This window comes from Oncorhynchus nerka, linkage group LG24, assembly GCF_034236695.1.
Source record: "Oncorhynchus nerka isolate Pitt River linkage group LG24, Oner_Uvic_2.0, whole genome shotgun sequence".
Taxonomy (NCBI): Eukaryota; Metazoa; Chordata; class Actinopteri; order Salmoniformes; family Salmonidae; genus Oncorhynchus; species Oncorhynchus nerka.
Window position 1 is genome coordinate 26,594,591 of NC_088419.1, and position 26,735 is coordinate 26,621,325.

At 43.9% G+C, this 26,735-nt stretch overlaps 1 protein-coding gene across 1 annotated transcript in view; it reads right to left on the reverse strand.

Annotated features, from left to right (window-relative positions):
* Positions 1-10,211: 10,211 nt before the first annotated feature.
* Positions 10,212-26,735, reverse strand: part of LOC115107751 (exostosin-1-like) — a 306,697-nt gene continuing 290,173 nt past the window's right edge. Inside the window, exons 9-12 of the mRNA XM_029631363.2 lie at positions 19,701-19,790; positions 15,351-15,511; positions 11,318-11,489; positions 10,212-10,496 (exon numbers count right to left, since the gene is read on the reverse strand). Of these exons, the coding sequence (XP_029487223.1) occupies positions 10,311-10,496; positions 11,318-11,489; positions 15,351-15,511; positions 19,701-19,790 (609 nt within the window). The 3' untranslated portion in view covers positions 10,212-10,310. The remainder of the gene's footprint in view (positions 10,497-11,317; positions 11,490-15,350; positions 15,512-19,700; positions 19,791-26,735) is intronic.

Genomic DNA, 26,735 nt, shown 5'->3' on the forward strand with positions numbered 1-26,735 from the left:
TCATTCATCATGTAAATGGTGCTAGTCTCCTGAGCAATTATCACCCCCATTTTCATCTCACTTTAGTTTGAGTCCAGTCACATGGGAGGCCCATGCCCTCTCTGATGTTATTGGACTGGATGATGTTTCCTAAGAGATAGGTGACTAAGGAACATGATGACAGAGCTGTACACCATATAGATAGAACAGGCTGAAACAGAATGTAAAGAACATCAGAACATCAAACAGTCTGATATGAACCCAGTTGGAATCTTCAAGACGTGATGAAGTTCTAATTCCACAGCCTCCATCCCTCATCACTCATTTAGATTACAGGTTGACCCTCCTGTTTAATTTGCCCTCTGAGGTCCAGAGAGCTCCTCTGTTGACCTTTCGCCTGGTAAATTGTAATAGTCTCTTTCTCTCTCAAGTGGGGGTAAACACAGGAGAGCTAATTATAGGAACACTCTGAGAATGTCGGACACTGCAGAGCAGAAAATGTCAGAGGGCATCTCATGCACTCGTCTTTGACACAAGGCACAAGACCGGCGGCAGCCAGCTAGGGACCCTGCTTGGAGGCAGGAAACGCATGAAATATGTTAGATCTACAGATGCGGAAAATTGGCAAGATAGTCTGGGGTGAGAGATGGGAGCAGAGATTTTGCTGGAATTTAGTGATGTGTAAAAGAAAAAACCCGGCCGGGGTCCCTGGAGTGAGTGTGCTGGAATATTCTCCACCACTTGCGTTTCAGCAGAGCGATAAAAGTATGCACTCAGTGTCTGTGACTCAATTCCACTTCATAGGTTCAGGTAGTGCAACAGAATTTCCTCATCCCACAGCATGAAAGGCATACATGCTAATGCTGGAATGGCTGTCTTTTCCCATTACATTTGGAGTAAATCACTCTCTGGTATTTATTTTTCATGGTGTGAAGCAATTACTTGTCTATTTTAGATGTAATTAATAGTTTTGATCTAGGAATGCTTTTGATGTCTTTGACAGTTGTCTATATTGCATTTTAAGCCTTGAGATATTTCAAACAAAACATCCAGCTTTAGTTTCCATCTGCTCAGCATTTTCAACCATATGCTAAATGACAGTGCTGCGTTTGTGAATGGAAATCATCCAGAAAAAGTGAAAACAGACCGCCCTGACAGATGCCCCAAATACTTCAAAGGTGATAATGGGAATCAGAGGAGGCTGGTGGGAGGGGCTATAGGAGGACCGGCTCATTGTAATGAATGGAATGGAATAAATGGAACAGTCAAACATTGGAAACACCAGTCATACATGCAGCTATTAGTGTGGAGAGGTAATTCTGTGGTCTCTTTTTCATTTACCACAATCACACCTCACTAAGAGGCAAAAAAATTACAATCTGTAGATCATTTCACTCCCACTTCCTCCCTGTTGACACACTCGCACACACACATTTCAGGTTGTTTATTTCTTTTTTTGTATATAAGAATTCTATTTCCTTTGCAAATCTAATTTTCATCAACTTAGCCCTGGGGGGAATAACAGGAAGGCTGCCACAAAGCCCATGGTCAGTTGCTCTGTAATGAATACTTGGTTTCATTTCAGTGAGACTGAGCGAGGAGGTAGGCAGGCTTCTGGTTGTCCTGATCTTAGCCGAATAGCTTAGCTCACCCAGTGACCGAGGACTGCATCTGAGTAGTCTGGGAGAAGGGAAATGTATGAATCTGTGTGTTTGTTTGTTGTACCCATTTTGTTGAGACTGCACCCTCAATATGTAAGGGATATTCAATGAGGGGGATATGTGTTGTACGGAAAATAAAGGAACGATGTAGAAGGTGTGTTCCACGACGTGCTAGCAGAGTGGAACTAACCTTCCACAGAGTTGCATTATTTTCAAGTGAACGCATAGAGCCACGAGTTGATTATTCGTTTTATACCATGGCTATAATTGAACACATTTGCCGCTAGAAATATTTTCATTTGCCAGGTAGAAATGTGTTCAACATCCACTGAAGAAGCTACCAAGTTTACTAGATACATTATATATGCAAAAGTATGTGGATACCCCTTCAAATGAGTGGATTCGGCTTTTTCAGCCACACCCATTGCTGACAGTTGTATAAAATCGAGCACAAAGCCATGCAATCGCCATAGACAAACATTGGCAGTAGAATGGCCTTTCTGAAGAGCTCAGTGACTTTCAACGTGGCACCATCATAGGATGTCACCTTTCCAACAAGTCAGTTTGTCAAATTTCTGCCCTGCTAGAGCTGCCCCGGTCAACAGTAAGTGCTGTTATTGTGAAGTGGAAACATCTAGGAGCAGCAACAGCTCAGCCGAGAAGTGGTAGGCCACACAAACTCACAGAAAGCGAACGCCAAGTGCTGAAGCGCATAGCGCATAAAAATAAACTGTCCTCGGTTGCAACACTCACTACCAAGGTCTAAATTGCCTCTGGAAGCAACGTCAGCACAAGAACTGTTCGTCACGAGCTTCATGAAATGGGTTTCCATGGCCAAGCGACCACACACAAGCCTAAGATCACCATGCGCACTGCCAAGTGTCGGCTGGAGTGGTGTAAAGCTCGCCGCCATTGGACCCCGGAGCAGTGGAAACGCGTTCCCTGGAGTGATGAATCACGCTTGACCATCTATCTGGCAGTTCGATGAATGAATCTGGGTTTGGCAGATGCCAGGAGAACGCTACCTGCCCCAATGCATAGTGCCAACTGTAAAGTTTGGTGGAGGAGAAATAATGGTCTTGGGCAGTTTTTCATGTTTTTGGGCTAGGCCCCTTAGTTCCAGTGAAGGGAAATCTCCAGTTTGGGGAAGGCCCTTTCCTGTTTCATCTTGACAATGCCCTGTGCACAAAGCGAGGTCCACACAGAAATTTGTTGAGATCGGTGTGGAAGAACGACTGGCCCGCAGTAAGCCCTAACCTCAACCCCATTGAACACCTTTGGAATAAATTGGAACGCCGACTGCGAGCCAAGCCTAATCGCCCAACATCTGTGCCCGACCTCTCTAATGCTCATGGCTGAATGGAAGCAAGTCCTCGCAGCAATGTTCGAACATCTAGTGGAAAGCCTTGCCAGAAGAGTGGAGGCTGTTATAGCAGCAAAGGGGGACCAACTCCATATTAATACCCATGATTTTGGAATGAGATGTTCAAAGAGCAGGTGTTCACATACTTTTGGTCATGTAGTGTAGTTATAGTAGTTACCTCTGTAACCAAACAAACAGACTTGCTAGTTTAGCTAACCAAACTATCAGTCCTAGCTTGCTATTTTATGAAAATCAAATTCAACAACGCTAATGTTTTCAATTCGACTTTTTGCTTTCAAAAGCAGCTAAAACATAGAACATGTAAGAATTAACTATAGCCATTGAATTCTTCCGTGCTGATATACCGTGCTTACAGGGAAATAATGCACACTCTAGAATGCTCTTCAAGCCAATCAGAAATGAGTATTCAACAATGCCATGGTACAAAATACTTTATAAACTGGGTGATTCAAGCCCTGAATGCTGATTTGCTGACAGCAGTGGTATACAGTATCAGACCGTATACCACAGGTATGACATTTGTTTTTGTACTGCTCTAATTACGTTGGTAACTAGTTTATAAAAGCAATAAGGAACCTCAAGGGTTTGTGGTATATGGCCAATACACCATGGCTAAGAGCTGTATCCAGGCACTCCGCATTGCGTTGTGTGTAAGACCAGCCCTTAGCCGTTGTATATTGGCCATATACCACACCCAGTTGGGCCTTATTGCTTAATTAATCACAGACAATGCTTTCCATAAGCATCGGGATAGAGAATTCAGTTTGTTTACAGGAGGAATCAGCTGAAAATGAAACATAAAATTCCAGTATTATAGCTTCATGGTATTGTATTGAGACTCAGGTTAAAGAAAACCCAGAGGCCAGATTCAACCTTATTTTCAAATTTCCAGGATGTTTTTATTTTTATTTTTTACAATTTAGTACTGTAGTATAAATCTTGTAGTTAAAGGCTGATTTTCACTGAAAATTGTGAGCCCCAGCAGGTAGATTTGATTCAGTGTCCCAGGGAACTGCTAGCCAGCTTTATTATGTGATTAAGGGACCTGGGGATGGAAAATGGTAACTTTAAGTAATTCTCTCCTATGAATCCCCATTTTGGCATGTCAGACCTTGGCTACACCCAGTTTACTCATATCAAGCCACAACAGAATTTAACCTGTCTAGGACTGGGGTTCCGCTCACCAACAGCCAATGAAATTGCAGGACTCCAAATACAAATCAACAGAAATCTCATAAATTGAATTTCTCAAACATACAAGTATTAGGCACCATATTAAAGATATAATTCTCGTTAATCCAGACACAGTGTCTGATTTAAAAAATGCTTTACAGCGAAAGCTTCACAAACGATTATGTTAGGTCACCACCAACTCACAGAACAACCCAGCCATTTTACCAGCCAAAGAAAGGAGTCACAAAAAGCACAAATAGAGATAAAATGAATCACTAACCTTTGATGATCTTCATCAGATGACACTCATAGGACTTCATGTTACACAATACATGTATGATTTGTTCGGTAAAGTTCATATTTATATCCAAAAATCTTATTTTACATTGGCGTGTTACGTTCAGTAGTTCCAAAACATGCAGTGATATTGCAGAGAGATACATGAATTCACAGAAATACTCATAATAAATGTTGATGAAAATACAACTATTATACATGGAACTTTAGATACACTTCTCCTTAATGCAACCACTGTGTCAGATTTCAAAAACAATTTACGGAAAAAGCATATTCTGAGAACGGCGCTCAGAGCTCAAACCAGCCAGAGAAATATCTGCCATGTTGGGTAGTCAACATTATTCATAAATAGCATTATAAATATTCACTTACCTTTGATGATCTTCATCAGAATGCACTCCCAGGAATCGCAGTTCCACAAGAAATGCTTGTTTTGTTCGACAATGTCCATCATTTATGTCCGTTTATGTCCAATAGCTTCTTTTGTTAGGGCATTTGGTAAACAAATTCAAAAGCGCAATCTAGTCCATTCGGATGAAACATTCAAAAAGTTATATTACAGGTCAAAGAAACTTGTCAAACTAAGTATAGACTCAATCTTTAGGATGTTTTTATCATAAAAGTTCAATAATGTTCCAACCGGAGAATTCCATTGTCTGTAGAAAATAAATGGAACGAGAGCTACCTCTCAAGTGAAACCGCGTGACTGAGAACGAGCCTGTAGGCAGACCCCTTAGTCAAACAGTTCCCATCCGGCCACCCTTCACATGAGAAGCCTGAAACAACGTTCTAAAGATGGTTAACATTTAGTGGAAGCCGTAGGAAGTGCAAAATAACCCATATCCCACTGTGTATTTGATAGGGGTGAGTTCAAAAACTACAAACCTCAGATTTCCCATTTCCTGTTTGGATTTTTTTCTCAGGTTTTTGCCTGCCATATGAGTTCTGTTATAATCACAGACATCATTCAAACAGTTTTAGAAACTTCAGAGTGTTTTCTATCCAATACTAATAATAATATGCATATATTAGCATCTGGGACTGAGTAGGAGGCAGTTCACTCTGGGCACGCTATTCATCCAAAAGTGAAAATGCTGCCCCCTATCCCAAACAAGATAAGGTGCATCGGAGGCAGCCATCCACATACCGTATCACCAGGAAGAATAGCTGACAAAACACTGCACCCTGGACAGAAATATCAGAGGAATAGACTTAAGACACAGCATAGGCCAGGCTCTGACAGGCTATCGCCACATCAGCACTCTCTCACTCGCTCTCTGTCATAATACGCTCCTGGTAAAGTCATTACGTGTAGGATCTCTCACAGAGGCCTCTCTGTGATATCTACTCTCAAATCCACAAAGTGATGATGTTGACCACCCACTGGTGAGGAAAAAGCGCTTTGAGGTAATAGAAATCTCAGCCTCAGTCACAATCAACTCGAGGCAAATCTGTCTAGGCTTTGCTGGATGGTGATGTTTCTTTTGGCTACGGGCGGAGCCGTTCTGCTGCAGCCTGTGAGCCTCCCACAGGGCTATACCAGTAAGTGGAATTAGGCTGGTGGCCTCCCCATCCCTGATGTCCATTACAGATCAGCAAACCTTGCAGTCCCCAATCTGACAAATGTCAAGAGACGGGCCATGATGAGCAATATTGTAGGACTCCAATAAGAAGAAATAGAGGTCTAATGGCTTTTTATAACACAATTACAGAAGAGGAGCCATATCCCATCTCCCCCTGCTACAGAATCAGCTTCAAACTTACCATAACTAATATGGAAGAAGGTGGAAGAAGTATTTTGTGCCCTACTTGCAATTATAACTCAATTTGGGTTGTGTGGATTACCATGGTCTTCCCCCGTTTCCACAGCAATTTGGTGAGCCCCTCTCATAGTCTCCAGTGAGGGACAGAAAACAATCAATTTGACTCATGGCCATGAAATCTGTTTACGTTTCACAAAACAGTTTTAAGAAAATTGAATTATTATAATCTCAGCCGTTTTTCAGATATTATTTATGCAGTTTGCAGTGGTGGTGCACAAGCAGAGCACCATTTCAATCAGGATGAATATTGACAGTTTCAGAAAGTATAATCAGCATGCAAGGAAAGATGGACAGTTTGGAAGGTTGAGGCAAGACAAACAGCCAGCCAGCCTATTGACAAATTGGTAGAAAAATTGATAGACAGGTAGATGGATTGATCACCAGCATTCTCTCATTTCTCTATTGTAGCTGTACTAGATGGCCAGAGTCATGACTGTGCTCTGTGTCTGACACCAGTGCTACGGGAACACACAGACTCTCAGACTGTACTCAATAACTATGCCACTCACCCCTATCTCTATGGCCTCTCCTCTCTCACCTCCTGGATGGTCTATGGATTTGTGTGTGTAAAACAGAGAGAAAAAGAGGAGAGCTTTATATGAAGAGAAAAAGAGAGCGAATGAGAAAAAGACAGCAGAACTGAAGAATACAGAGAGAAGAGACAGAGTCACAGAGAGACAGCGAGAGAAAGACAACACTTACTGTTATTTTCCGATATGCCAGTTAAGTGTTTACTTGACTCTGTGGCTGAGTCACAGTGACACAGGCACAGGCATATAACAAAATCAGTGGAGGCTGCTGAGGGGAGGATGGCTAATAATAAATGGCTGAGATGGAGTTAATGGAATGGTATCAAACACATGGTTTCCAGCCATTATTATGAGCCTGACTCCCCTCAGAAGCCTCTACTGAACAGCTATGATGATACAATACTTTCTGGGGAAATGCTTCATGGCTCAGCCATCCTCAACGGGAGATTGTACCATCACAGAGAGAAAAGCTTTTGTTTCACACAAGTCTCCAGTCACACAACTTGATAAAACCCCATCTGTGACAGTAATGGGGGCACTTGAGAGGGTTTCTCAGGGCCCATAAAGTGTGCCGAACACATCTAGGGCTCAGACTGCCCGTTATGAGGCGGGTGGGGGGTGGGTGTCAGCTGATGTCTGCTTGTACTCTCATTTGATGTGCAGAGATTTGGGACTTCATTTTTTGATGTCTGGGTGCTCCGCTGTGGCATGCGCTGAGCAGATATGTCACAGAGGGCTTTGCTGCCATGCCGCCCTGAGATGGGCTGTCTTGATGTCTACAGTTATTGGCTTTTTCCTCCCCTCCTGACAACTCCTCGGCTCCAAGCCTGGTGGTATTTGAAGCTCCCTGACCTCACATACAGCCAGGCTGGAGATAACAGCTGTACATCAACTTTGGGGAGACCAGTGAAGGGTAGCTACACCTCTGAAGATAGCAGACACCTGACAGGAAATGTCACGCTACTTTTACTCAACAAAGTAACAAACAAATTGTATACATGGTGTTCGACTGGCAAATTGTGCTAAAACAAGAATATATGCACACCGTATACTATTTCAATATCAAGGCAGTAGAATGTGAATGTATATCACCTGAGTGTGCGTGACACCAGTAATCTTGCACTAACACCTGAATTAGAAGTAAGCAGTCACATTTGTATTCATTCTGTATCAACTACTTTGCAGGGCAGACAAGTTCAGAGATATTGAATAAGAGTGTGGAGTTGTAAATGCTGTTCTTGTATGTCGTGACACACACTAAACCACCTCGACCGGAACTGTAATACATTGGAAATGGGAATCTAATAAACACTGTTGGAAAGCAGGCTACATGATAGTTGAACCTGCTAAATGTGTCCCCTCAACAGAGACATTACCCCTGCTCTTCCTCTGAAAACAAATAAAGGCTGGCTCTCCGTTGGGATCAATGTGGATCAATGGCAGACTCATTCTGTGTCCTCATTCCTATTCCCCCAGGCAGTACGGGTCGAATGACTTGGGAGTATGCATCAGCCTCCCTCCTACACCTCCTCTTCTCTCCTCTCGCTCTGCAACTCTCCGGTGTTACTTCTGAACGGAGCAGGCGAAGAGAGTAGATGCTTTAAAAAATACAAGCAAATGTTCTACCCCTCCCTACTGGGGGTGATAGAAATAAACAAATCTATTCATTAATATTCAGAATAGCCTTGACTGCGTCCCATTTGAGAGAGAGGCCCTCTTTAGAGGCAGGTCCCTCAGATGCTGTATTGAATGAGTTCTGGGGGAGCAGTCATTATCATACATCATTGTGAGAAGTGAGAGGGCAAGCGAGATATCCTCTCGGCGAAACTGAAACAAAAACTCTTGCCTGCCTGCCATTAGGCTCCTCAGTAAATCACTGGTTGTTTGTGCTGGGCAGAGCACATGGTGTCTAGAGCACATGGTGTCCAGAGCACATGGTGTCTAGTGTGACACCTCATTTATGAAAATCCATCACACACACATAGATAGAGATATTAGCTGCATAGCATACCCGATACCCACTCACCCTAAGAAAGTCGTTGCAAAGGTAAGCTCATGTTCATGAACAACATTGACCCATGTACAGCGTAGCATTTATAAACATTCTATTAATTCAGTAAAAGGCCTTGCGACTTTGACCATACCCGAGGTGTCTGATGCTCAGAGGTATTATTGTAGAACCGTACAGAAGTAAACATGATTATTGGTTGGGAGAGGGAGACGGGGGATGTACAGGGAGCGCCATGCAGAGGCTGGTGTCCTCTCAGAACCAGCTGAACGGTGCGTGTACATTGGGTTGGCTCTCTGGAGGGACATGAAAGAGGCTTCAGACCTGGAATAGAAATCAAAGATGCCTGTCTGTAGCATCACCACGCCTACCCCCATGGCTACACAGTACGAACACCTACTTACTAAATCCATAAGTGGATGCAGAAACCCACCTCTTGTTTATAGCCAGGCAGGGTCACAATGAGTGGCATGTCTCCGGCATTTAGACAGACAGCCTGGAGGAGACATACAAGCAGATGTGAAGATTCAGGAGGGTGTCCTGAGGTGGTCTTTGATGGGAAAAGTTCATCAGGTTTTGCATATTTCACCAAGACAAAATAACATGGTAGTTAGTTATTCCCTCTGACCACATTGTCTACCACCATCATCTATGAAACACAGAGAATTACAACAATAGGCAGTATAGATTTTAGCATCTTTTATAAGAGTTGTTTTTTTGGCAATTTAAATCTTATAGGAGAAAGAAGCAACCAAAAATAAAACAATTCCAAAATGAAAGTCAAATAAGCCCCAAAAATGAATAATGGAAAGCAACAGATACAATGTAAGAGATATAAACTTTATAGATCTCATGGAGGAAAGACACAATGCACTGAGTTAATTTCTGTATAAGACACACTGCCACAGAAAAGATCTGAAACCAAACTGGAGTACACATTGTACAGGCGTTTGTGACCTCACTTCCCGGTCTGCTCTATCAGAGGAAGGACGTGACAACGACAATCAGTCTGGAGTTGAAGCGTGTGAAAAGTTGCGATATTCCTCTTTTGACAACAATGACGACAACATCGACACAGTCCAACTCACTGACATGGAGAGAGCTGAACCAACCAGAGTTCTGAATCATCTTCAATAGCCAAGACCATCACCTCTGGAGAACGGTCCTGGTGTTGCATATTTCATAATAAATTACTCTGTAGAGATTTCACGTATCATTCGGACAATCTGACTGACTGAACAGGCTGGTTACAAAAAGGCAGTTCTTTTCACTTGCATATGGGAGGGAGATTTGTCCCAAACCCACACCACTCAAGTCTCTTCTGTGTGTGTGTGTGTGTGTGTGTGTGTGTGTGTGTGTGTGTGTGTGTGTGTGTGTGTGTGTGTGTGTGTGTGTGTGTGTGTGTGTGTGTGTGTGTGTGTGTGTGTGTGTGTGTGTGTGTGTGTGGGGGGGGTTTCACAGCCTCTCAATGTCCCTGTACTTCTTCCTCAGGATGGAGACCTGGTCCTTGAAAAGCACAGGGTCCAGTCTCATCTGGGAGTGCAGCAGAGGCATGAACCCAAACCAGCCGCTGAATGAGTTCATACAGGTCTGTCTCTGGGAAAAGTGGTCCGGATCGGCCCACCGGGACGTCTTAGAACCCTGTGTACAGACAGAGGAAATATGTCAGTTCAGCACGCCAACCATAAGACTCACTGACTGCTTCAGTGTAAAAGCAGAAACATATATTGGGAGGAGAATGGTACATTAGAGCTGTGTTGCCTGAAGCAGCTCATATCTACTCTATACATACACACAAAACAAACTACATCTAAAAAAGGTTGTATTTTTCTGCCTTTTAACTCCCATTCAACTGATAAAGTGTTGGCCAAAATCTCCATAATCTCCACCAAACTTCCCCACTTTCCTGTGTGATCTTGTGCAAGGCAACACATCTTACAGCCCTGACTGCAGTGGAACAATTGTCCTGGAAAGGGAAAGGGCCTTAAGATACTATGTATGGAAAGAGATGGGAGTAAATCCAGCACTGGTACGCTGCTGCCTACACAATTAAGACGATCATATGGCCGATAGTGCCGAGTCATCGTGCTGCCGGAAGCTGGGCCATCAATCAGACCTGCCGTGGGCCGGCCCCGGCCCAGCCCACACACACACACACACACCGAAACAGGGAATCACAGAGGGAGACTGTCAGCATGCTGCAACCTCCTCCCTCCTCCTCCACCTCTCTCTGGATGCTCCTGAGTGAACCGATCTGCAATCCTGCACCCCTCCGCTCTCATGGCTGCAATTATAGGCCCATTTCAGACAACTTGAGAATGGGCCCTGTCCCAAGCACTGGATACCGGATATGAGCCTGTGGCTTCCATTGAAAGTGGCTGTTGGTGAATGATATATGCTGGGCAAACATGGTTTGACGGACGGCACCACACACATACAGTTACCAAAGAAACATACTGTACCTGCTGCATCATGGTTTCCTTGTACTGCTTCTTCTGGGTGACTTTAATAGGTGGGAGCTTAGTGACAGCAGAAACCAGGAAGTTCATGAGGATGTCCTCACAGTTGGCCATCTGATCCACCATGGTGAGAAGGCTGGTTGGCAAGTAGTGAGTGTACAGGTAGTGATAATACCTAGGAACACAGAGAGGAAGCGAGATGGATCCAGGATTTTTTTTATTTTTAATGAGTCTTTATGGAAACAGAAAATGTGTCGGTAAACTTTTCAAATGTTGACAAAACAAAATACGTTAGACAAGGTGGGATCTTTTTGTGTTGGTAATACTAACGATGCAAGAAATGTTGGTGGAACTGCTTTTATGCGCAAATATCTATATAAAAACCATCATATTGGAGTCATGAGATAACATGTTGTGTGGTCCTCCCACTACGACTCATCCAGAAAGCATGCGGTTTATTAGGCTACAGATTAAATAAGTTATGACGAACTTCACAAGGTTATGAGCTTGATGCTCCTTTCAATAAATATAGATGGTTTTATTCTGGTGACATGATCATCGATGCTTGACTGCCGTTTGACCAATAAAATAATCTAGCTCTTTTGTCCATAATAACCTCTTCATGTAGGTAATACCCGCATTGTATCTGCCAGCTGCTGTCTCGAGAGCATGTGCCAATACCAGAGTGGGCATACTCGCTATATAATGCAAATACTTTTGTGAGAAAATGGAAACCCATTTACTGCTCAACATTACATTACATTCAGTCATCCAGCAGACACTCCCTGTCAAGGATCTCTCCGGAACTTTCATCATGCACACCTGTCCCCTATTCCCACTGATTAGTATTTGTATATATGCGCCCTTTGGTTTCCATTGGGCCGTCCATTATTGTTCAATGTCCGTTGGTGCGTGTGAGTACCTGTGCTGTATGTTTTGGGATTTTGTGCCCTTGTGGATTGCGCAGATGATTAGGGGTCTTGTCCTGTGTGTTAATCATTGTGAGCATGTGTATTTCTTACATGGCACGCCATAACTTGGGGCGTAATAAAAAAAACTATTACCTGTCTCCTGTCTCCCGAATCATTGTTACCAGTGTGACACATTCAGAGCAACCCACAGGAGCAAACAGGGTCAAGTGCCCCGCCCAAGGGCAACAAGGACAGATCCTCCACCCATTAGAAACTGGGACCGGAACCAGCAACCTCTCGGCCACCGGCCCCAAGCTCCCAACCGCCAGGTCACCAACTATCCAAGAACCCCCCCCACAGTTCCCCTCGAGAGCTGACCCTCAACCATCCAAGACCCTCGCCATCCCATCCCCCCTAAGCCACGGTCCCCCTTCAACCCAACCACAACCACCACCCACCTAATGCGCCAACAACCAACAAAAAGAGAAAATCAAAAGAAAACAGAAAACAACAATGCAAAAAAAGGACCTGAAGGACAACAATAATCTAATCAGCAAGGCCAACTGAATACGATTGAGTGCACGTGTGGCACTATTTACATGTGTGTATGTGTCCGTGTGTATGGATGTGTACGCGCGTACAATCGCTTACGTAGCATCAGCCTCAGGCAAACAGGCATTGGATGTAACATCGTTCATTTTCAGTGTCAGTTAAACTTCTTTTTGTTTGGTTTATTTTGACTTTAATCTTTGACCATTATTCTATCTCACCGCCCAGAAAGTTCACTCCCACTTGTCTCCAGTTCCACATCTTAACCCTCATCTTCCCTCAGCCCATCCCACCTATCTCTGCTGGCCATCCCCTTCGGATTTCTACCAGCCATATATCTTTCAACTATGCTGTGATGTTTGATAAACAATTAGAATCTATCTAAGCAAATATAAACCACAGATTGCGAGTTGAAGATAAATACTTTTACTAAGAGTATTAGTATATTAGTAATTCACTGACCAGGCCTCTCCAAATCTCCCAACAATGCTATTTCTATTGTCAATTTTATATTAATGTCCTGCTTTTTCAGCCATTCCTGAAAATGAGAACAGAAACAGGCTTCCTGAGGGCAATACCAGAACAAATGGTCTATTGATTCTGTATCCTCGCAACAAAATCTGCAGAGCTGCGATGGTTGTATGCCCCAAATATTCAACACTTTGTTGGTGGCAAGAATTCAGTACAATCATTTTTGCTGAAAAGCAAGAAGTCTTGAATCTTGTGTCATTTTATACTGTATATCAACTCATACACCCTTTTAACTTGTATTTTTTATTTGGTATTTGGGAATTTAAATCTTGCACAGTCTTTTATCCACAACAAATCAATTTGATGGAAACATCTTTGGTGGGAAAATGCGCATATTGTTTTTACGCGGATTTTAGAATATTCCCATGAAAATCAGTTGTCAATTGGATGGAAAACTAGCTATAGACATACTGCATATTAAGGAAATCAAATGTCCCTAATTCTATTTTCAGTGCCATTTCCTGAATGTTCACCATTTCTCTGGATAGTGCCATTATTGTTTTCTATTCACTGAGTCACAGAATATGGGTGGTAATCTGTCTGGTGGATACATCTGACAGAATGAGGGGAGTGAACCCCCCAGAAGCCTTCATAAGAGCCACCCTCCCCAGTGACCTCATCCACCTGCCTGACAACACCCAATTTCTCAGAGTAAGTTACTTCTCCCTACTTCGACCCTGATTGTGTCATGTCTCATTTCCCCATATGTTTATTAAGTTGGGGGCCCTGGCTGTATGGCTGACATAGGATCAACTGCATCACTTCTTGTCTGTGGTGACACATGGGCTTCAGTTAAGTTAGGGAGTCACTCTGTTTAGATCCAGAGGCTTCAGACTCATGCCTCATCTCCCCCAAGAAGACAAATTCATGTTTTATTTTTCCCCCTCTCCTACTCCTCCTCCGGAGCCCCACTAGGCTCTTGGCCTCTGCGGCATCAGTGCCTTGCCCAACTGCCGAGCCGAGCGGTACATCACTGTCAGCCTAGTGAAGGTGAGGTGTCGCAGCCAAGGTCTGCCGTCAGCACCGTTTGTCTGTCTCATCCATGCAGGAAAGATGAGAACAAGACCCTTTGAGACAAACTGTGAGTCCAGGCTGGGCCTCTCCCTCTCTGAGAAGCTATTGATCTATGTGATGTTGTTATCAGTGATCTTGTCAACGTTGTCCTTTTTCTGATCTGACTATTATATTCAGCTTTGTTCATGTTGATACTTTTGGATAGGAAAAGTAGCAATCTAATCAAGGACACTGATTTGTTAATTGCGTTGATCTGATAGAATTATTCTACACTTTCTACTGGTGGATATCTGGTAGAAACACTTGTCACTTGATTATTAGCACAATGCCTCAGTAGACAGCCTGTTGAGAGCCTTGAGTCCTGAATAATAGAGGCATTTTGAAAACACACAATAGAACAATGAAAAATGACTAGGAGAGCTGTCTATCTGCAACTGCCCGGAAAGACATGACTTCAAATCTCTCATGAGAGGAAAAGACTTCCCAATTCAATTTGCTGCATGGCTTAATACTTTCTATTCATTTTGATGATGCATTGCATTTCACAATCAAATCTTTCACGGAAAAAGGAAGGAAGAAACATAATACTTTATTTCCTTTTCTATTAAAGCTTATGTGCAACAAATGTCAGCGGTGTGAGGAAGTCAGATGAGTTTTCTAAATGGCACTTACTGTACTGAAGGAAGTAGACTACTCCTGAATAAAACACAATATGTGTACCAGTATTGCAGTCTGTCTGTGGCAACTTGTCTGCTGGTACAGAACAATACAAACCTGATCACACCCATCTGTGATAAGAGTAAGTGACAAGTGCAGGAGAAAGAGCTCACAGAGTTGCTGCTATACAGTGGGAGGATGTTAACAGGCCCCAATATGTCTTAGGGCTTTTTATAGTCACCTCGCATGTGCTCAAAGTAAATTGTGTCTTACCGCTTGGACTGTTTTTCTCCCTGCCATCTGCATCCCCTCCCTGAGCTAATATCATGGCCCCTACACCACTCATAGAGAGCAGGCAGGGGAAGTGACTGTACCTGTGATAGAATGCAGCCCCTGTGAGCACCATGGAGTACTCATTAGTCCACTTGGAGGTGTAGCCCCATCTTGATTTGCTGCCATCCCAGTAATGGCTGCGTGCTGGGTAGCCCACAATTCTGTCTGGGAAACTGTGCCAGACAATGAAGGCAAAGTCAACCTGAGGTTCAGAGGAAAGGAAAACATCTTAGAAAATCCCTTATAGACAGATTTACTTATGCATTAGATGAGCAACAACAACTGCAGTACAATGTAGCAAAAGAGTAGATGGAATTCCAAAATTGTTCTTCTCAGGTACAAACAGTCACTCAGGTCAAGAGAATGTGAAGAACACCACATAGTATAATACACATGCTGACTCTACCTTGCTGTGGGCACAGCGCGACATTAATTTCCAAAATGCTACAGAGAGCAGAGCCTAAAAAATGGATAGTCCCCTAAAACAACCAAACATCTCTCAGCTTCTGTCATGATGTGTGCGCATAATTATGAAGCAATGAGACTACAAATCTGAGGAAAAGGTTGGAAACATCTCTCTTAATGTAGCCTTTGATTAATTGCTGTGTTAGCCATTACCTCAGCACAGGATTTATGATATCATGCAAATAATTTGCCTTCAGGAATTACGCTCCTATAATGCCCTGATTGTGCCTCGCATCATTTGTGACAGACTGTGATTTGGCCCATTCATAATGTGTCTTAGTTAATTATGGATTGGAAATAGGGAGGAAGAAAAATGACAGGCGCAGAGGGAGAATGCTACCGTATGCGTGCAGAAAGCCTTTCCAAGGGCAACATACATTGATCCCATGTAATACATAAGATGGTTTCTGAATATGGGTTCTGAGGAGTCTACAAACAGATCCATCACAAATCTCTACTGGCATATCATTTACCTGTGCCATTTGATGTGATATGTTATTAAATGAGATAAAAGTATAGTCGTATAGGAAAGACAGACTCAGCATTTGGTTTCTAGCGTATACAGTAGGATGACTTCTCTAGTATGAACTGAAAGTAAAGTCAATTTCAGACATTGATAGATCTTGTTAAATGACCAAGATCATGTCCTAGTGCATGTTTCCATGCAGTCATATCTACCTTTGATATGATATTCCACTGGATCCCTGGAGAACATTTGACAAGCTGACTGTTTTACGGTTATATGTGCCCTGCTTTCTCATGGGCAGCCAGACAGTGTCATGATAGGAACATTCATATTCCACACCGCATTCTCTCTTAAAGCTTAATCATGTGATTAATGAGTTGAAACAATGCAATTATGAATTATGTTCAGTCACTGTTCCATATAGTTATTGTAATATGAAAAGTCCCATTAAAAGTGCTATACTTGCTCACATTTCAGTTCGTTTCAATTAAAATGCTTTCAATGTTTAAAGGGCAATTATTGAGACAGATTATTAAGCAGATGAGGGATTTGCTGTGACTGGTTTTTGAATTTCTGACAGAGGGCTCTTCCTTTTCCCCCCTGAAATATCCTCATAAAACTTTTGTAGCATTAGTTCTTTAATCTTGTACCACTATAAAATGTAAGTGGATCCTCTTGCAAGGCAGAGGTGAAATTGATTTGCTGCAATTAATAAAATATAAAATAGATGAATAATACATTGCAGGTCTTTTACACACAGAGACTCAGAATACACTAAGGATTGGGTCTTTACTCACTGACATCTTCCGTTTTGGATAGCTGAAAGGTGAATATTGGCTATAAACCTTTTACATTTCACCTGCATGAAACATCTTAATTAAAGTCTTGTTGTGGCTCTTAACTTAATGCTAGCTTTTCCTACTAGCAATGACTCTGCTGATAACTACATTATTGAGAGAAAATGTACTTGCTACGACTGTGATTTGTGGTTGTCTTACCCAGTTATCTTAAGATGAATGCACACATTTGAAGTCGCTCTGCTAAGACCTAAATGACTCAAATGTAAATGTCAAAATGTTAATGGAGGTAATGGATGGGGTGAATTACACCAAAAAGAGAAACATAGCCTACTATGTCTGTCTGTCTGTCTGTCTGTCTGTCTGTCTGTCTGTCTGTCTGTCTGTCTGTCTGTCTGTCTGTCTGTCTGTCTGTCTGTCTGTCTGTCTGTCTGTCTGTCTGTCTGTCTGTCTGTCTGTCTGTCTGTCTGTCTGTCTGTCTGTCTGTCTGTCTGTCTGTCTGTCTGTCTGTCTGTCTGTCTGTCTGTCTGTCTGTCTGTCTGTCTGTCTGTCTGTCTGTCTGTCTGTCTGTCTGTCTGTCTGTCTGTCCACCATGTGTCAAAAAGGTATGAGGCAAATACATGTGGAACAATCATTACACTGACATGTTGGTCAGTTTTGAAGTTTCCCAAAGCAGAATCTTTTCTCACTTTGATTTACAGCAGAAATGTTATTGATTCACACAGAAGTAATACAGCATGTGCTTAGAAGAGAGAGCAGCAGATGCAGAAAACAACTATAGTGACTCAACCACCTAGACTCTAATTTGATGCAGAAAACAATGGATTTCCTAATGAGCATAATTTAACAAGTTTAATATTTGGAACAAGATAAACCACTCCAAATACAACTTGTACATTGTGTCAGACACAAACAATGTCAACATTTCCAAGGGCTCAGCCAAAATAATTCTCCACACGTTTTAAACTTTTGATTAAAAAAGAGCGAACATAATCTTCACACAGAGGCAACTGCTGCTTTGGTTCATTTAGTTATTTATTTTTTATTTTTTACAACTGCCAGCAAAATGAGCCACTAGTGCTTTTCCTTTTCCAAGACATGAAGCTTAATCAAACTGTGACTTCATGGTTTGACAGTCTAATGATCTTCGCAGAGACTAGCATGCCGGAGAGGTAATAGGTTTCACAAACCTTCTGATTGCTTGAAACAACTTGGGCATTCATTAGTTTCTCATTCCAGGACAGATGGTGAATACATGTTTTTTGAATTGGCACCATGGTCACCGAATTTGCATTTCACAGCATGGGAAGATCCTTTCGCTAACTACATCCAGATAACGAAAACATTGGGAGGAAAATGCCCTCATTTGAGATATTTGGCAGTTTCCAGTGAGTGACGCAATAACAAGACTTAACAGGAATCTTAAATACTTTTTTCCCCCTTTAGAGGGGCAATCAATCCGTCCCGACCACGAGAAGTGAATTAGTTATTAAGCTATGCTTGACAAATTAACTCCAATGGGGTCCCCCCCTCAAGTGTCTCTTATGGACAAGGGGTGTTGAAATGACCCCATCAATATTATCCTGTAATGTAACATACACAGGGGAAGAGACACTCGGAGACAGGTACCAGACCATTTCACTGATACCGTTTAATGGAGAAACATAGGGGTGGAATTTATCAGATGAGGCAAGACATCCCTGTGGGTTTAGAGATGTACTTGTTAGAGAGGATAGAATTCTCTCTACTGTGAATGATTAGTGTGAAGTGTGGGCATCCACCTGGACCACACACTTGATCTACTAATATAACCTGTCACCTTGCTTCACCTCCCTCTGTCTTGACTGATTTCTTCTACAGTAGCTCATGATACCAGTGACTTTCAATGTAGAGTGCGGCCTGGGCCTCAGTGCCAGTTTAAACGTTAGACCAGAGCACTTATTTTGAAATTCCCAACTTTGAGTTGCTCCATTAGGCCATTCTCTAACGGAGTAACATTAATGGGAACGAGCAATTAAAAAGAGCTTTAGCGCTTTGCTGATTCTGCAATGTGCAAATATTATACAGGGACTAATTGAATAGCAGAAATGAGAATTAACAGGACCAAAATGCTGGCCCAGAAACAGAGCATAGCATTACAACAAGGGCAGCAACACGGCACTCTGCATAACAACAGACTACAAACAAAACATGGAGTTGCTTTGAAGATGAAGGAAGTCAGTTGGTGTACATCTCCACACCCCTGGGAGAAGGAATACTTTCAAGAAACTGTCTGGAAGTTCTGTCACTTCTTCAAGTTGCTGCTAAATCTCACCAGTTGGTGCCGTTGTGGATGTCAATGTCAGATAAAAGAGAAAGGAAATGCTGTAGCTGATCATACAATGTTAATTGTTGGCTTATTTTCACACACAGACGTGGGACTCTGTTCAACCTGGCCAGCTCTCTGTTTAAACCTGCCTGGTTCTTTTTCCGATAATCAAATTAAATCAGAGAATGAAATCAGACTCCCCTCACAGGTATTTTCAAGTTCTCACAATAAAGTGTGGAGGGGCAAGACACTACATAAACATTGCTAGATGAAGGTTGATTGATTCTGGTCTTTGAATGTTAAAGCCCCAGGTAGAATAGGGAGACAGAGAGGGAATGATAACTAATCCTCCTACCTCATTAGTCGACAAGACCGAGTCCTCGTCCAGACTGAGGACAGCATCTGTGAGGATCACTTCATGGGGGAAAAAGCGACTGCTCATTGTCTGTTGAGAGAGAGAGGGAGAGAGGGAGAGAGAGAGGTGGTTGTCAATGGCTGCCATCGCGCAATCAACAATCCATCGGCTCTGGTGTCAGTACCTCTGACTGTGTGGGGACCTATTCAATCACAAGTTGAAGTATTTCAGGTACCTTTAAATGGGCTCATCCAGAAATTGCAAGAGAGGAGTCACCATTTCATTTTGGATAAAAAGATGGACAAATGATTTAATCACTTCATCCTGACTCACCCAGAGAGTAACCTTAATCTTCTTCATTTGAAATGTAATTGCATTGCTTTAGCCCTCCCTAACAATCCATAGAAGGCCAAGCTTTGTTATTTTAGGCCTGAAATTCCACTCTTGTGTAGGCTACTTCTGGGAAGCTCCTATTATTGAAGGACTTTTCATTTTAAGGAGAAAATATTGCTCTGATTATTGGATGAAAAACCTTCTGTGGAGTATGTGGGTGAAGGCCAATTAGAGATAAAAAACAAACACCACAATGGCCTGGCAGTATCTTCTGCCCAAAGCCCCACTTCACAATAAGACTTGTCCTTACTAATACAGTGCAATTACAGTGTAGGCACACAATGAAAACATTTCTTTGCAATTATGACATTATTAATAAAACACCTCAAAATTGTCTCCAATGTTATTGTCTGTGGACATTTAACGTCTAAGACATTTTCGAGGCGTTTCTATTTGAAACAACTGATGGGCTGTTTCTCTCTCAGCAGCCAGTGTTATTGGTAGTTTGCCTGCTGCACAGTATGTCCTGTAATATTAGGGAGCACACACATGGCAGAAGTGACCTGTCAGCAGTGGCCTCCTGAGAGGGATGTCTGGGTAATCCCCTTCACTGTCACTCTCTCTGGGAGGCTGCCGGCCAGAGTCTGTGGTGTGGTGCATCCTCACTAAACTCCCCCTGCCTGCCTGTCTCCCACCCTGCAATGCTCTTGACACCAAGTTTATGGGGTTAATGTACCTGCTGTATTACCCATACCTCCCTCTCTCCTCCTCAACCTCACTGGCTGCTCATTCCTCATATAAGGAAGTTATCGAGCAAAACCTGTTGACTTGGATATTAGCCTTGCCTTGGGTTGGCTGCTCTAGAGCAAGTGGATGTGGCTGTGCTATCGACAGGGCCTCTGTCATTACTTTGCCGCGGCAGTGGCAGCGGCTGACTCCAGGTGCTGTGGACTCGCATCATTATGGCTTAATGGGTCCTTTTCAATGCAACACTATTTCCTATTCACTTGAACTATCCCTGCCCGGTGCGTCATAGCAGGATAATAGTGGCAGTGTATCGCTGGCAGGGCCGGCTCTGCGCCGAGCCAAGTCTCTTGGCTCAGGAGAGCATTTCATGGTGCCTATTGAAAAGTCATTTACCAGCTGAGGGCTTGATTAAACGAGGAGCATTGGGATACTTTAAGAGTCGTTTAGGAGTCGTGTGGCAAAAAGCTCTCCTAAAGAACATATTGAGAGAGATAGAGTGGCAAAGTACAGGCTCTCTGTTCATTACACCTATTATACACTCAGTAATCAGCCATTTATCAGCTGTGGAGGGCCCTTGGGATGAATGATAGCATCAGACCTGACTCTCAATGACAATGATACACATTCAGGTAACAAGACTAGTTTCCTGAAACAGATAGAGAGTATGGGGGGTTGCTTCTTCTGATAGGCAGCTGCTCTATGTAGGCTGGTTGGATGGGCAGCGACGCTCCCCATCCAACCTTGAGAGGACTTGCAGAGAAGAATGGGAGAAACTCCCCAAATACAGCTGTGACAAGCTTGTAGCATCATACCCAAGAAGACTCGAGGTTGTAATCACTGCCAAAGGTGCTTCAACAAAGTACTGAGTAAAGGGTCTGAATAGTTATGTAAATGAGGTATTTCAGTTTTTTATTTCGAAGAAATTAGTAAACAGTTCCATAAAACAGTTTTTGCTTTGTCATTATGGGGTATTGTGTGTAGATTGATAAGGAAAAAACAATGTAATACATTTTAGAATAAGGCTGTAACGTAACAAAATGTGTAAAAAGTCAAGTGGTCTGAATACTTTCCGAATGCACTGTACACTATTACAGTAAGTATAAAGGTGCAGGGAAATGCTTGTGCGCTAGCTCCCTCCACATAACAGTACAATATCTCCTCCTCAATTACCTCGTACCCCTCCACATCGACTCGGTACTGGTGCCCCATGTATATAGCAAAGTTATCGTCACGCATTGTGTATTTATTCCTTGTGGTATTATTCTTTTTCTACAATTTCTATTTTCTTTCTCTCTGCACTGTTGGTAAGAGCCTGTAAATAAGCATTTCAGTGTTAGTCAACACTTGTTGTTTACGAAGCATGTGTAACGCCTGTCCTCTTCTTCTGACGAGGAGGAGTAGGAGAGATCGGACCAATGTGCAGTGTGTTAAGTGTCCATAACGTTACTTTATTTACAAGAACATTAAACTACAAAATAACAACGTGAAATACCGAAACAAACGAAACAGTCCCGTGTGGCACAAACACTCACACGGAAAATAATCACCCACAACTCAAAAGTGAAACCAGGCTACCTAAGTATGATTCTCAATCAGGGACAACGATTGACAGCTGCCTCTGATTGAGAACCATACCAGGCCAAACACAGAAATCCCAAATCATAGAAAAAGGAACATAGACAATCCACCCAACTCACGCCCTGACCATACTAAACAAAGACATAACAAAATAACTAAGGTCAGAACGTGACAGCATGTGACAAATAAAATGTATTTTTCCTGAAGAGATAGTGGTAGCGCTTGATCTTGTTGTTCTGATCTGTTAATATTATTGTGTCATGTGATGTTTACAGTCTGTTATGTTAAATATGATTATAAAATGGGGCGGTTTGGATATTCCCTTTGCTAGTCTATCCTGCCCATGATATGCTAGACAACATACACATGGCCACATTCCTAAAAAGTGCCATCGTTTCCATCGTTACCTAGCAATGCACTACTACTTTTACAGATCCACTGTCATCTGCCCAGCCATGCAAGTTAGAAACTTGATATCCACTGTAAAAATCCTCCATAGCAACCATTTTGTTTGCCATCGCAACCTGCAAAGTTCTGGAACTATCAACCAGCGCTTGGGTAGTTTTGCTTGACATGGCAGTCAATATGAATAGAACTAACGACCATAAAAGGCCTAAAATTGCACTTGACAACCAGTGTTAGTGAATGTAGCATCATGTTTAGTTGAAAAATGTACGATTTGGGAAAGAATCTTGCTTTTCAAATCAAATCAAATGTTATTTTTCACATACACATGGTTTGCAGATGTTAATGCAAGTGTGCTTCTAATACACACACAGCTAAAGGGGTGAATGAGAATATGTACACGTAAGTATATGGATGAGCGATGGCTGAGCCACATAGGCAAGATGCAATAGATGGTATAAAATACAGTGTATACATGTTATATGAGTAATGTAAGATATGTAAAATTATTAATGTGGCATTATTTAGAGTGCATTGTATAAAGTGACTAGTGATCCATTTATTAAAGTGGCCAGTGATTGGGTCTCAATGTAGGCAGCAGTCTCTCTGAGTTAGTGGTTGCAGTTTAACATTTACATTACATTTACATTTAAGTCATTTAGCAGACGCTCTTATCCAGAGCGACTTACAAATTGGTGCATTCACCTTATGACATCCAGTGGAGCAGCCACTTTACAATAGTGCATCTAAATCTTTTAAGGGGGGTGAGAAGGATTACTTTATCCTATCCTAGGTATTCCTTAAAGAGGTGGGGTTTCAGGTGTCTCCGGAAGGTGGTGATTGACTCCGCTGTCCTGGCGTCGTGAGGGAGTTTGTTCCACCATTGGGGGGCCAGAGCAGCGAACAGTTTTGACTGGGCTGAGCGGGAACTGTACTTCCTCAGTGGTAGGGAGGCGAGCAGGCCAGAGGTGGATGAACGCAGTGCCCTTGTTTGGGTGTAGGGCCTGATCAGGGCCTGGAGGTACTGAGGTGCCGTTCCCCTCACAGCTCCGTAGGCAAGCACCATGGTCTTGTAGCGGATGCGAGCTTCAACTGGAAGCCAGTGGAGAGAGCGGAGGAGCGGGGTGACGTGAGAGAACTTGGGAAGGTTGAACACCAGACGGGCTGCGGCGTTCTGGATGAGTTGTAGGGGTTTAATGGCACAGGCAGGGAGCCCAGCCAACAGCGAGTTGCAGTAATCCAGACGGGAGATGACAAGTGCCTGGATTAGGACCTGCGCCACTTCCTGTGTGAGGCAGGGTCGTACTCTGCGGATGTTGTAGAGCATGAACCTACAGGAACGGGCCACCGCCTTGATGTTAGTTGAGAACGACAGGGTGTTGTCCAGGATCACGCCAAGGTTCTTAGCGCTCTGGGAGGAGGACACAGTGGAGTTGTCAACCGTGATGGCGAGATCATGGAACGGGCAGTCCTTCCCGGGAGGAAGAGCAGCTCCGTCTTGCCGAGGTTCAGCTTGAGGTGGTGATCCGTCATCCACACTGATATGTCTGCCAGACATGCAGAGATGCGGTCGCCACCTGGTCATCAGAAGGGGGAAAGGAGAAGATTAATTGTGTGTCGTCTGCATAGCAATGATAGGAGAGACCATGTGAGGTTATGACAGAGCCAAGTGACTTGGTGTATAGCGAGAATAGGAGAGGGCCTAGAACAGAGCCCTGGGGGACACCAGTGGTGAGAGCACGTGGTGAGGAGACGGATTCTCGCCACGCCACCTGGTAGGAGCGACCTGTCAGGTAGGACGCAATCCAAGCGTGGGCCGCGCCGGAGATGCCCAACTCGGAGAGGGTGGAGAGGAGGATCTGATGGTTCACAGTATCGAAGGCAGCCGATAGGTCTAGAAGGATGAGAGCAGAGGAGAGAGAGTTAGCTTTAGCAGTGCGGAGCGCCTCCGTCATACAGAGAAGAGCAGTCTCAGTTGAATGACTTGGATCAAGAAGGTCATTCTGAGAGAGATAGCGGGAGAGCTGGCCAAGGACGGCACGTTCAAGGGTTTTGGAGAGAAAAGAAAGAAGGGATACTGGTCTGTAGTTGTTGACATCGGAGGGATCGAGTGTAGGTTTTTTCAGAAGGGGTGCAACTCTCGCTCTCTTGAAGACGGAAGGGACGTAGCCAGCGGTCAGGGATGAGTTGATGAGCGAGGTGAGGTAAGGAGAAGGTCTCCGGAAATGGTCTGGAGAAAGAGGAGGGGATAGGGTCAAGCGGGCAGGTTGTTGGGCGGCCGGCCGTCACAAGACGCGAGATTTCATCTGGAGAGAGGGGAGAAAGAGGTCAGAGCACAGGGTAGGGCAGTGTGAGCAGAACCAGCGGTGTCGTTTGACTTAGCAAACGAGGATCGGATGTCATCGACCTTCTTTTCAAAATGGTTGACGAAGTCATCTGCAGAGAGGAGGAGGGGAGGGGGGGGAGGAGGATTCAGGAGGGAGGAGAAGGTGGCAAAGAGCTTCCTAGGGTTAGAGGCAGATGCTTGGAATTTAGAGTGGTAGAAAGTGGCTTTAGCAGCAGCGACAGAAGAGGAAAATGTAGAGAGGAGGGAGTGAAAGGATGCCAGGTCCGCAGGGAGGCGAGTTTTCCTCCATTTCCGCTCGGCTGCCCGGAGCCCTGTTCTGTGAGCTCGCAATGAGTCGTCGAGCCACGGAGCGGGAGGGGAGGACCGAGCCGGCCTGGAGGATAGGGGACATAGAGAGTCAAAGGATGCAGAAAGGGAGGAGAGGAGGGTTGAGGAGGTAGAATCAGGAGATAGGTTGGAGAAGGTTTGAGCAGAGGGAAGAGATGATAGAATGGAAGAGGAGAGAGTAGCGGGGGAGAGAGAGCGAAGGTTGGGACGGCGCGATACCATCCAGTAGGGGCAGTGTGGGAAGTGTTGGATGAGAGCGAGAGGGAAAAGGATACAAGGTAGTGGTCGGAGACTTGGAGGAGTTGCAATGAGGTTAGTGGAAGAACAGCATCTAGTAAAGATGAGGTTGAGCGTATTGCCTGCCTTGTGAGTAGGGGGAAGGTGAGAGGGAGAGGTCAAAAGAGGAGAGGAGTGGAAAGAAGGAGGCAGAGAGGAATGAGTCAAAGGTAGACGTGGGGAGGTTAAAGTCGCCCAGAACTGTGAGAGGTGAGCCGTCCTCAGGAAAGGAGCTTATCAAGGCATCAAGCTTTGATGAACTCTCCGAGGGAACCTGGAGGGCGATAAATGATAAGGATGTTAAGCTTGAAAGGGCTGGTAACTGTGACAGCATGGAATTCAAAGGAGGCGATAGACAGATGGGTAAGGGGAGAAAGAGAGAATGACCACTTGGGAGAGATGAGGATCCCGGTGCCACCACCCCGCTGACCAGAAGCTCTCGGGGTGTGCGAGAACACGTGGGCGGACGAAGAGAGAGCAGTAGGAGTAGCGGTGTTATCTGTGGTGATCCATGTTTCCGTCAGTGCCAAGAAGTCGAGGGACTGGAGGGAGGCATAGGCTGAGATGAACTCTGCCTTGTTGGCCGCAGATCGGCAGTTCCAGAGGCTACCGGAGACCTGGAACTCCACGTGGGTCGTGCGCGCTGGGACCACCAGATTAGGGTGGCCGCGGCCACGCGGTGTGGAGCGTTTGTATGGTCTGTGCAGAGAGGAGAGAACAGGGATAGACAGACACATAGTTGACAGGCTACAGAAGAGGCTACGCTAATGCAAAGGAGATTGGAATGACAAGTGGACTACACGTCTCGAATGTTCAGAAAGTTGAGCTTACGTAGCAGGAATCTTATTGACTAAAATGATTAAAAATGATACAGTACTGCTGAAGTAGGCTAGCTGGCAGTGGATGCGTTGTTGACTTTGTAGGCTAGCTGGCAGTGGCTGCGTTGTTGATTCGGGGGCTAGCTGGCTAGCTAGCAGTGTTGATTACGTTACGTTGCGTTAAAAGAACGACAATAGCTGGCT